Source organism: Humulus lupulus, chromosome 4 (assembly GCF_963169125.1).
Source record: "Humulus lupulus chromosome 4, drHumLupu1.1, whole genome shotgun sequence".
Classification (NCBI taxonomy): Eukaryota; Viridiplantae; Streptophyta; class Magnoliopsida; order Rosales; family Cannabaceae; genus Humulus; species Humulus lupulus.
Genome location: NC_084796.1, coordinates 93,332,002 through 93,344,406, shown reverse-complemented (window position 1 = coordinate 93,344,406; position 12,405 = coordinate 93,332,002). Strand labels below are relative to the sequence as shown.

Below are 12,405 nucleotides of genomic sequence, written 5' to 3'. Positions count from 1 at the left end.
CACATTTTTTAGCAAAAAAAAAAGTGGGCCTAAAAGTGGGCCCAAATTTGGGCTCGAATATAGAAAGTGGGCCTAAAAGTGGGCCGGCCCGAATAAGGAAAGTGGGCCGGCCCGACTTGGGCCCGACACGGCACGACATGGGCCGGGCCCATAGGCCGTGCAAGGCCTACTCTTTCAAAAATGGGCCGGCACGAGCACGGCACGAATTGAATATGGGCCGGGCCGGGCCCGGCCCGAATTTACCGGAGGCACGAAAAATGTGGGCCGGGCCGGGCGGCCCACATTTACAGCTCTAATTGTACATATTGGTCGATCCTGGATGAAGTGAGTACGGAGTGGTGTGCACTTCTCGCATGATACTTTCTCTTAATACGTCCTGATTCGACACACACACTCAGTTTCTATATCATAGCATACCTTCCCTTGTTATCGAAAAATCAACATTTTCTGAGCTTTGTAATGCTGCCTTTTTCTGAAGAAGAAACTCGTCCTCTTGTTGTTTCTCGTTAATTTCCTCCATAAGTGTTAACTTGATTGTGAGATCAACTAATTGTCTCGTTATCAGCTCGATTTCAGATTTCTTAATATCATCTTATAAGGGTTGTGCAATCCCCTTAAGCGTCGATATGCTACCATAACTCTGTCTACTAAGCACATCTGCCATGACATTAGCCTTTCTTGGATGATACAAAATCTCACAATCGTAGTCCTTAACTAGCTCTAGCCACCTTCGTTGCCTCATGTTGAGCTCCTTTTGCATAAAGAAGTACTTTAAACTCTTGTGGTCTGTATAGATCTCGCACTTCTCTCTGTACATATAATGCCTCCAAATCTTTAAAGCGAAGACCATTACTGCCAACTCCAAGTCATGGGTCGGGTACCTTTATTTGTACTCCTTTACCTATCTCGAGGCGTATGCGACCACCTTTCCGTCTTGCATCAAAACGCATCCAAGTCCTTGTTTTGACGCGTCGCAATGCACTACATACTTTCCCTTGTCATTTGGGATGCATAGAACTGAGGCTATTATGAGCTTGTCCTTTAGCGTTTGGAAGCTTTTTTCGCACTTCTTCGTCCATACAAATTTATGTTGCTTCCTTGTCAAATTTGTTAAGGGCGTAGCTATTTTGGAGAATCCTTCAACAAATCGTTTGTAGTATCCGACTAAGCCCAGAAAACTTCTTACGTCGGTGGCGCTCTTAGGCTTGGGCCAGTATTTCACAGCTTCTATCTTGGTTGGGTCTACTTCTACACCATTTTTGGATACGATGTGTCCTAAAAATGCAACCTTCTCTTGCCAGAATTCGCATCTCTTAAACTTGGCAAATAATTGGTGTTTCTTGAGCCTTTCTAACGTCAGTTGCAGGTGCCCTTCATGTTCGGCGTCTGTCATTAAGTAGATTAGCATGTCGTCAATGAATACCGCCACAAACTTATCCAAGTAATCCTTAAATACTTGGTTCATAAGGTCCATGAACACAGCTGGTGCATTTGTCAATCCAAATGACATTACTAAGAACTTGTAATGTCCATATTGAGTCCTGAAAGCCATCTTTGGGATATCCTCATCTCATACTCATAGTAGGTGATATCCTGACCGTAGATCTATCTTTGAGAACATCTTGGATCCTTGCAATTGATAAAAAAGATCGCCTATTCTAGGCAAAGGATACTTGTTCTTGATCGTCACTTTATTTAACTCTCGATAATCTATGCACATCCTCATGCTCCCGTCATTCTTCTTGACAAAAAAGCACTAGTGCACCCATCTGCAAAAAGCTTGGTCTAATGAAACCCTTGTCTAAAATCTCTTGCATTTGTATCTTTAATTCCTTAAGCTCGATTGGCGCCATCCTATATGGAGTTTTTGATATTGGTGCCAACTTTATTTCAAACTCGATCTCCCTACTTAAAGGTAATCATGGTAGATCTTTTGGAAATACGTTGGGAAATTTGCATACTATGTGCACATTCTTTGGTTCGAGTTGCGTCTCTCGTGACTTGTCTATTATGCTGGTTAGAAATGCCTGGCAACCATTACCGATTAAACATTGAGCTTTGAGAGCTGAGACTATCGTATACGAGTTCTAGAAATTACTCCTCTATAAGTGAACTTCTCGCCATCTTCTGTTTGAAAATTGACCGTCTTACCCCTTACAGTCAATTGTTGCCCCATATTTTGCTAACCAATCCATTCCTTATATCATAGTCCTTAAGGTCTAACTTGATAAAATCTACTGGTAATTCTCTTTCTTCGATTCTAACTACAACGCTATGCACCCCTCTACTAGATAGCATTCTTTCCCCCAAGGGTAATTCTGTGACAAACTTATCTCTAAAAAGTTCGCATGGCTTATCTAAGCTATCAATCATATTCATAAAGACAAAGGAATGTGTTGCTCCTAAATTGAATAAAACATTGAATTGCTTGCCAGAGATTGTGATCTGACCCGATACTACTGTATTGCTAGTTTCTACCTTACCTTATGTAAGAGTGTAAACTCTGGATGGTATTAGCTTTTCGTCCTTCTTTTGGTCTCTCAATTTTGGGCAGTCTTTCTTGAGATGACCTTCGTCTCCACAATTGAAGCAACCTCTAGTCTTATATTAGCATTCTCCTTAATGTTTTCTCTACAGATTGGACATTGAGATATTCTACATAAGACTTCTTATTCCCATTGTCTTTCGACGTAGTTTTCCCTTTCTTGTCTGCCTTTTGGTTATGACCACCATCGTGTTTCCTTTTGTGGTCGTTTTGTTCGTAATTGCTTTTCTTGGCATCTTTCCGGCCGCTCCTTCTTTCTAGATTTTATCCTCCTCCTACTCGGCTTCCTAAGCTATTTCCAACGTTTCTGCGTATGTGGCTATTCCCTAAACCAACTTTACAACTCATGCTATCATTGGCTTCAGCCTTTTTACGAATCTTTGAATTTGTAACGTCTCAGTGGGTACCATGTCCACTGCGAACTTGGTCAGTCGGTCGAATTTTTGGCGTATTTTGTCACAGTCGAATTCCCTTGAGTAAGCGCAAGGAATTTGTCCACCCTTGTGGCTAGAATCGCAAGACTGTAATATTTTTTGTTGAACACCTGGGCAATCTCGTCCCATATCATAATGTTTACATTTCGAGTTTGCTTAGCTATATCCCACCAGATGCGAGCGTCTTTCTTGAGTAAGCTTGAGGCGCATGAGATTCAGTCCTCGTTTCCCAAGAGCATATGTTCCAATATGGATTCTACCAAACGAAGCCATTCTTTGGCTTCTTCCTTGTCCTCTTTCCTATTTGATTTCTTGTTCGTTCAGTCTTTCAGATCTTCTTAGTACCTTCTTCATTTTCTTTTCTATTTCCCGCAAAAGAGAAAATTGTAAAATCTAATACAAACAAACAAGAAAATTATATAACCTAGCCTATTATACTACTGTCTATTAGGTCCATCTATCTATTAAAACTATCCTATTACAATTAAGTCCAACTCGGGTAAATGAGCCTTAACAATTGAATCTTCCATGGAGGAGGGCTGGGTTCAGTATGTCATACCCACTACTAATGGCTCCCTAACTTCCACTTGGACCCAAAAAACAGGAATTTGAACCCTCATCTTATTAATTGTTATTCATGAATTAGGTCCAATCTAATAATGCAAAGCAAATGGGCCTTCACAAATGGGCTAACCCATAAGAGAGGAGTTTAAACCTTGCATTTTCAACTGAGCCCAGAATAAATTTTAAAATCATTTTAATATTTCCAAAATCCATAAAAATCCATAATATAAAAAAAAACAACACAAAATTTCAAAATTAAATTAAAAAATAAATAAATATCCATAACAAACTAAAGGAAGTTATACTAAAACGTCTTATTTAAAAAAATATCTACTAAACTAAATATCTAATATTCTATATCAGATATGGCTCCAATCACATTATGATTCATTATTCTAGACTCTGAAATCAAAATAAACTGTAAATTATTAGGGTGCCATTTTAATGCCACGAGCTTGATATTTTCCTAAAACCTGGTTAACGACTAATTGGATATCAATATAGCAGTGAATGACCTTCGCCTTGAGCTCGGAATCTATCCGAAGTCTTGCTAATAGTGCTTCGTACTCAGCCTCATTGTTTGATGCTTCAAAGCCAAACCGCAAAGCTGAATGAAAATGGTTTCCCGTCGGAGTAATCAAAATGATTCCTACCCCCGATCTGTTCTCATTAGAAGATCCATCGATGTAAAGTCTCCACAGCTCGCTGGTTGGGGTTATGACTTCATCGTTGGTGATTCCCGTACATTCAACTATGAAATTTGCTAAGGCCTGCCCTTTGATCGTTGTTCTTGGATGATAGGTGATCTAGAACTGCCCAAGTTCGACAACCCCTTTTAACAAGCTTCCGGAGGCCTCAGGCTTTGATAGTACTTGCCTTAATGGCTGATCAGTCAATATGTGTAAGGTCAGAGCTTTCAGGATGCATGTATCAGGCACAAATCCAGCTTTTCCATTAGCAGATATCTTGAATTTGCCCCCAGTAACCTTTTACTAACATAGTAAACAAGTTTTGCACTTTCTTATCCTCCCGAACAAGTACCGTGTTGATTGCATGCTCGATTGTGGCGAGGTACAAGTACACTACTTCCCCTGTGATTGGCTTGGATAAGATTGGTGGTTCGGCAAGGTGCTTCTTAAGGTTTTGAAATGCGAGCTCACACTCGTCCGACCATTCAATCTCCTTGCCCCCTCTCAAAATGTAACACCCTAAATTCTTACTTTAATTGTAGAAATAAAGATGTTGAAAAATTAACGTAATAAATCGTAAAAAGTGTTGTCTTCTTTATTGATAATTTAAAATAAATATAACTCGGGTTTAAGAAAAATAAATTATAGTCTTTACAATAAAATAAAAATAAAACTAGGCAACATTAAATTATAAAGTTCATAATTTTCCAAGAAAATAACACGCGACTATACGGGCCCCACATATTCACACCAGTCTTGCTATTGGGAATCCGCTCGCCACCAGTCATCTAAGGTTAAGTTATTCTACAAAAGTAAAAGAAAGGAATGAGCTTCTATGCCCAGTAAGGAAAATACACAACAATTCATTAAGAAATCAATCATAAACTTATAACGAATAAATACACATGCAATACTAGAATCATAACATAAACCAAGGTCATAATCTATCCTATATCATCGTCACACTAAAAATCACACATAGATCTAGATCATAAATTATATCCTGCAATCATAACATTAGTCATAAACACATCATAAATATCAAATCATATAATCACATAGTCATAACAATCATACCATCAGTTCATACAAGAGTTCATAACAAGGCTAATTTATACTAATCATACAAGATCAAAATATATCCTAGGTCATAGTCATAGTCATAGGTCATAATCATAGGTTATAATAACAAAATAGGCATAAGAAAAAGATAAGTGCTTATACAGGGGTGGCAATTAAGCCCCAGACATAAGTCCGTCATACACCGAACATCAACTTAGGTCCGTCATAAAATTTTGGCATCCGAGCCTACCGGACATAAGTCCGTCATACATCATTGGACACCTTAGGTCCATCCACACTTACCCCTTTATTGTACCTGAAATGTTAGGTCATACAAAACTAAACTAAACTAAACATAAAGCTCGTGTGTTCTTGGTCAGGTGCATGCATGGCTATCTGGTTAAATCCAAGAATGACATGATGGTGTGACCTGCGGTGGCTTCTACGTGTTGATCAATTCGAGGTAAGGAAAAGCAATCCTGTGGACATTCCTTATTGAGATCCAAATAATCAATGTAAGTTCGCCACTTGCCATTGGGCTTCGGAGCGGGCACAGGATTTGTTATCCAATCGGGATAGAAAGCATATCAGATAAACCGATTTGCCTTTAAGCTTTTGACCTCTTCTTTCAGGACTTTCTTCCTTTCATTGTCCAAGAGCCTTCTTTTCTGTTGCTTTGGAGGGAATCTTTTGTCTATGTTGAGTGCATGGCTTATAATGTTTGGGCTGATCCCAACCATGTCCGAGTGCGGCCATGCAAACACAACTTGATTTTCCCTGAAGAAGTGAATTAATTGCTATCTCACATCCTTAGGGAGGTTCTTCCCTATCTTTACCCCTAGTGGTATCATTTTCATCGAGCTCTACATCTTCGAGCTCCTCGATTGGTCACAGATCGACCATATCCTCTTCTATTCTGGGGTCAATCTCTTCTTCGACTTCGAAGACTGTCCCGCTTATTTCTCTGATGACCAAGTACTTGTACACTTTTTTGGCCCTTCCCTCTCATGGAAATACTATAACATTCTCGGGCGGCCAGCAGGTCTCCATTTAGCGTCCCAATGCCACTAGATGTTTGGAACTTGATGGCCAAGTGCCTAATAGATGACACTGCCCCTAGCCCAATCAGGGTTGGTCTCCCGAGCAGTACATTGTAGGCTGATGGGGTGTCCACCATTATAAACTCCATAATCTTGGTTACTGAGACTGGATAGTCTCCCATGGTTATAGAGAGCTCGATGGAACTCGTGCTAGCTATCCCTTCTCCTGAAAATTCATACAACGTCATCACACATGCTTTCAAGTCTCGAACTGTGAGTCTCATCTTTTCTAAAGTGGCCTTATAAAGGATGTTAACCAAGCTCTCGTTATCTATCAGGACCCGATGCACCCTTTTATTGGCGAGCTGGAGTGTGATGACCAGAGGGTCATTGTGGGGAAACATAAAATGAACCTAACAATAACCATAAACATGAATTGAAAATAAAGAAGTTTTAGAGAAGAAAGAAAAACTATATTGAAGAATGTAGATGACGATGTCTTTTCTTCTCGTCTGCCGCTCTAGACTCTAAAATTCGCAATCCAAAGTTATTCTAAAAGCTAACCCTAACCCCTTTTATAGCCCCCTGAAAGTTGAATTTTCTAGAAAATTGGGCTCCGGCCGCGACATAGGACATTGTTGGCCGCGACCGCTGGGCTCTGTTTGTAGATCAGTCTAAATCATGAGTAGTCATAAACCCATGTTCCTGTCTGTTGGGTCTTTTTATTCAATCATTGAGATCTCTTGGAATAATGAGGCTAGTGACTTTTATTTTGAAGATTCAATAGCATGAATAGCTAGGAACATGATCTTAATTGGATTGGATTGGTTATTTTATCTTTGAACCTAAATTAACAAATTAAAAAAAAACATACAAAAAACTAAACACTAGTTAGTAATAATATTAGATTAAGTCCTTACAATTACCACATTAACTCGTTGAAATATTAAGTTTACAACACAACCATTCAAATTTAAAACTAATGTGTCAAAACCAACAACTAAAGTACTTAGATAGTAACATAACATGAAAACAACAACATCTACAAAGTTCTAACATAACATCCAAAAACAACAACAATCCAATTAAATATATTTATATACAATATATATTTTGATTGTAATTGGATTGGATTAGTTCCTAATTGGATTTTCACAGTCCCATCTACAAGCCTATCCAATCCAATTAACATACAACTTTTCAAATTCAATCAAATCCAATAGTAATTGAATATCCAATTTTTTGTAATTGGATTGGTTTGGATCTTGAACACCCCTATGATACATTGACTCAAAACACCTAAAAATGTCTCCAAACTTTTTGGGTACTCTTACATACTCCAAAGAAATACTTTAGACATAAAAAGATAATTTTTAAATGCATACAACAAAAGTCAACCCACTCATGTTGACTTTGTTGGGAATATATGGCTTATACTTTCTAAATCAACAATGATTAAAGGAATTAGTTCAATATTGCAAATCCTAGAAAGTAATCAAGAACCATATTCAAAGTATTAATACAAATCTTGATAATTAAATATTAAGTGATTAAATGATTATAACATGAATTTAGAAACATTTAATCGTCAATATCAGCAATATAAACACAATTAAAAGTTAGGGTTTAGTAAATACAACCTTTGAATTGAGAAATTGAATCTTCAAACTTCAAGAACATCTAAAGGCTTATACACGAGGAGTATCGCTGTCCAAAATCTCTATTCCAAGCCTTCCCATTAGTTGCTTGAAGCTTCACCAAGATAGAATGAGATTTGGGATTGAACAAGCCTTTGAAACTCATACAAGTCAATCAATTCTTGATGAGTTTCTTGGAGAAAACTTATGATCTTTGAGAGCTAGAGAGAGAAAGATGTTAGAGAGATAGTTGTAAAGTGTGATAAATGCTTTACAACTCTAATAACCCTTATTTATAGTGTAGACACTGTCATTAAGTCTAACCAATAGGATTAGAGCTTTGAACACATCATTTGGAGCTAAAACCATGTAACCATATGGACACGTCAGGTGATGCGTCGCCTCCCTTAGGCGATGCATCACCTACAGTGTCTCGTTACGTAGTTCACACTTTAGGCAATGCATCGCCTATATGGTGGCGATGAAGCACCATATAAGCAGGTCTAGCTTCTCAAAAATGACTTTAAACACATCCAAATACTCCCAAACTTTTTGGGCATGCTTAGACACCTCATTGTATCACTTTAGAACTACTACAAAATCTCATATTTTCACTTCAACTTAAGTAAAAACCATTAAGTATTTTGCGCTACATTTTGTAAACAACTTAACCATTATATTTAACCAACCTCAGCAAACTTTAGTGAAATCATTATGGTTTCTGTACCTCTTTGTGTGTAACTAATTTCACTATGTATTTAATCAATCCTAACATAATTTGTAAATACAATTCTATGATAACTAAGAGCTCAATTCCATATTTATAGTGGAGTAATAATGAAGTTAATGAATAAGATTGTTGTACCCTAAATTTAACACGAGTTCAATTATTCAGCTTGAGTACAGGTGGCAAATGAATGTATGGAAAAATAGCCAAGTAGAATATCTCGCTAACAGTGATGTGAACAGCTCGAGTTTGGGGGTTCAACAACACAATACATCCAACTTTGGGGGCTCTGAGCTTACTACGAGCTAGGGTTCAGATAGTTGTTAAACACGATCTCGGGTGAGACATTCAGCTCGTGAGAACCTGGACAGAACGCATACTGAAGGATCCCAAGAGACTCAGAGACTCTTTATACGCTCATTAATGCCCAGGCTGTATCACATATCTATCATTTATTATCCAAGAAAGCAGGAGTATGTTTATTCTTTTATCAAATCATATACCAATGTAAATGAGAATAACTTATATTAATTATATACCTTATTTATTCACGCAGTTACCCAAACCTGTCCATGAAATTTCCCTATAAATACTAGGAATATTGGATAGGAAAGGGGCGACTATTTTTGTATTACCAAAACTCTGCATAAATTGAGAGAGAAAAGTAATAATATTGACTCGTGGACAAGGTGGATTTTAACCAATGAACCACGAAAAGTTGTGTATGTTCGAGGGAGTGTTTACTATTTCTTTACGGTTTATAATCTAGCACTAATCTACCTGTTTGATTTCTTAGTACACTGTTGGCGAAAAGCCATACCAACAAAGATTATTTAATTAAATAGTTTAGTTAACAATTTGGTTTATTAGAGTTGAGTCTTATAGGTCCATGTTCCCCAAGTTATATCTATACTACACTATTTAGGGTGTAAGTGGTATTGACAAGATAAATTGAGAAAGGACTAAAATTATAAGGAATTAATTTTCCAGGACAAATGCATAATTATGTGATAATTATATGTCAGTAATTAATTTAACTAATATATTTTATTTGAAAACTATATATTAGTTGAGTATAATATTAATTTATTATATGATAATAAATTATTTAGATTTTATAAGATAAATATAATTTTAAATTAACTTATATTTATGCATATATGAAATAATATATTATTTTAATGTTAAGATATTTTATGTTATTAATTAAATAAATAAATGAGAAAAAATTAGAGAGCACTACAATGCTACACCTCAGTGACTGGCTTGTGACCTAGGGCCATACCCAATTTATAATCGTTCAAATTTTAAATGTTATAATTTGAATTATTTTATTTTTTATTTTATTATTATTTAAAATATATATTGATTTGATTAAAGTATTGATTATATAATTAAATCAAAATCTAATATGTTATTGACTGAGTCTATATTGATAAGATAATTCTAGGTATCTTAAATCTAAATATATCATTATTTTTCAAAAAATAGATGCATTATTCAGTTTTTAGAGAATACCCTATTTTGAGTGTCGCATAAAAATGTGTAATTGATATCTAGCATATATCTCTATATCACTATTTATCTCTATATGCAATAAGTTCTACTCTAGAAACAAATCTAAGTATTCCACCTCTCCATTTCACAACCTAAATTTATTTCGACTACCTAAATAAATGTTTATCTCTCGATCTCACATTACCTAAGTTGTTCTAATAATTCTCCGATCAAAATATAGCTTTAAACATAGTCATATAAAGCATAACAATATATAAAACATGTTAAAAAGCAACAATTACCCAATATAGAAGACAAGAGAAATAATTAATTAAAATCAAATTTTCATTAAGTCATAGAATTATTCAAAATAAGAAATCCATCAAACCCTAACATTTAATAAAACTAGTCACTCGTGATGTGCTTTCTGAACTCAATAATATCAAATATCTAAAAGAAATATAAGTAGAGGAGAAAAGATGAAGAAGATGTTTGGGTAAATGGTTTTCTCTTCAACACAATGAATAATTAAAGGTTTGAGTCAATAACAATGAGGTCACACAAACTTAGAACATAAACTCAAATTAAGAGAATAATAATAACAAAAGACTTGCCAACATAAGATAATTTCTGTCTAAAACCTTTATTCCAAACCACTATTGATGCAGCATGAGGTTTCTTCACATGGAATAAGAAGTGGGATATAACAAGTCTTCGATCTCTAAACTTGCAAGTTTTTCTTGTTGAAGATCCAGGAGAAAACTTTGAATATTTGAGAGAGAGAGAGTTTAGAGAGAGAGAGTAAGTGGGAATAATCAGGTCCCAAATATTCTAAAAAAAAACTTTGAATAGGTTAGGAACTGCCATTAGGTCTAACCAATAGGATTAGGGCATTTAAAATTGAGTTTAGAAGCCAAAACCTGAAACTGTATGGCTGTCATATGAACATGTCACATGATAGGCAACGCGTCGCCTCTAGGGAGTTTACGCAACACCTGAGAGATTTTTTAAGCTTATCAAAAGTGACCTTAAACACCTGCAAATACTCTCAAACTTTTTGGGCATGCTTAGATACCTCATTGTATCATTTTAGACCCAAAAATATAATTTTTAAATGTCTGCAACAAAAAGTCAGATTTCACATTACCATTATGTGAAATTGTTATGTGTTTTGCACCAATTTATTAAAACAAATTTAACTTTATATTTAACCAATCATAATAGAAGAATGGTAAAAAAACTCTTTGAAATTTGCTCTCTAGTTACCTTCAATGTGTTTCTCCCTTTCCAATTGTGTCTCTTTCTTCTTTTATAAGCCTTTTAGATGTGCCCTTGCCCCTTGACACATTGATCGACGTATGGTTGAATTTGAGTCAAAATAACGTGATTAATAAAGATATCCCAATAAATTATGCGCAAATAGGCTACATGTCGCAGCCTATGTAGTAATATGTCACCTGAAGGTTCATTTGATTTTCTTGATTCAACATCTCTCAGTAAAACATGCATAACTTTTTCATGTGAACTCCAAATGTGATAATTCAAAATCTTTTAGAAAGCTAATAGAGAAATATATAGCTTTAATTCAAGAGATATCTAAGAAAATGATGAAAACATAGTCAAAATCAGGCTTGAAGATCCAAATTAGTCACAATATCATCAATTAAGCTTATTCTTGTACACTTTAAAAATACCACATCAAATCCACATATAAACTTGAGATCAACACACTAAAACAAGATAAAAGAGTCATGAATGAGTGCATAAAATACACACTCATTAATTTGAAGCAAAAGTTTGAGTAGTTTGTGTTGGGATTAGGCTTTACAAACCTTTATGTTGTATTACACCTCAATGATAAAATCACACAAGTAAATCAATCTCATAGAATAGTTAAACACAAATTACATAAATACAATGGATACAAGTTTAGAGTAGACATTCCTTGAAGAACAAACCCTAGGGACATAAAATCACAAGCTATGATTTTATGTGAGATACAAAAGTGACAAGGCTTGACACAAATGAAGATTTGTTGTCCAAAAATCTTTATTCCTAGCCTTCCATTTGAAAATGCTTGAAGCTACAACTAGTGGAATGAGATTGAGATTCACAAGCCTTGGATATCCATGCAAATCAAGCTTTCTTGATGAAGATCTTGGAGAAAACTAGTAATCTTGAAGCTAGATAGAGAGAGTTCTTCTTTAGTG

General features: G+C 35.7%; 1 protein-coding gene across 1 annotated transcript; it reads right to left on the bottom strand.

Moving 5' to 3' along the window:
* Nucleotides 1-901: 901 nt before the first annotated feature.
* Nucleotides 902-1,552, bottom strand: LOC133832379 (uncharacterized mitochondrial protein AtMg00860-like). The gene has a single exon (XM_062262730.1). The coding sequence runs from the start codon at nt 1,550-1,552 to the stop codon at nt 902-904; it is 651 nt and encodes a 216-aa protein (XP_062118714.1).
* Between the last annotated feature and the right edge of the window lie 10,853 nt (nt 1,553-12,405).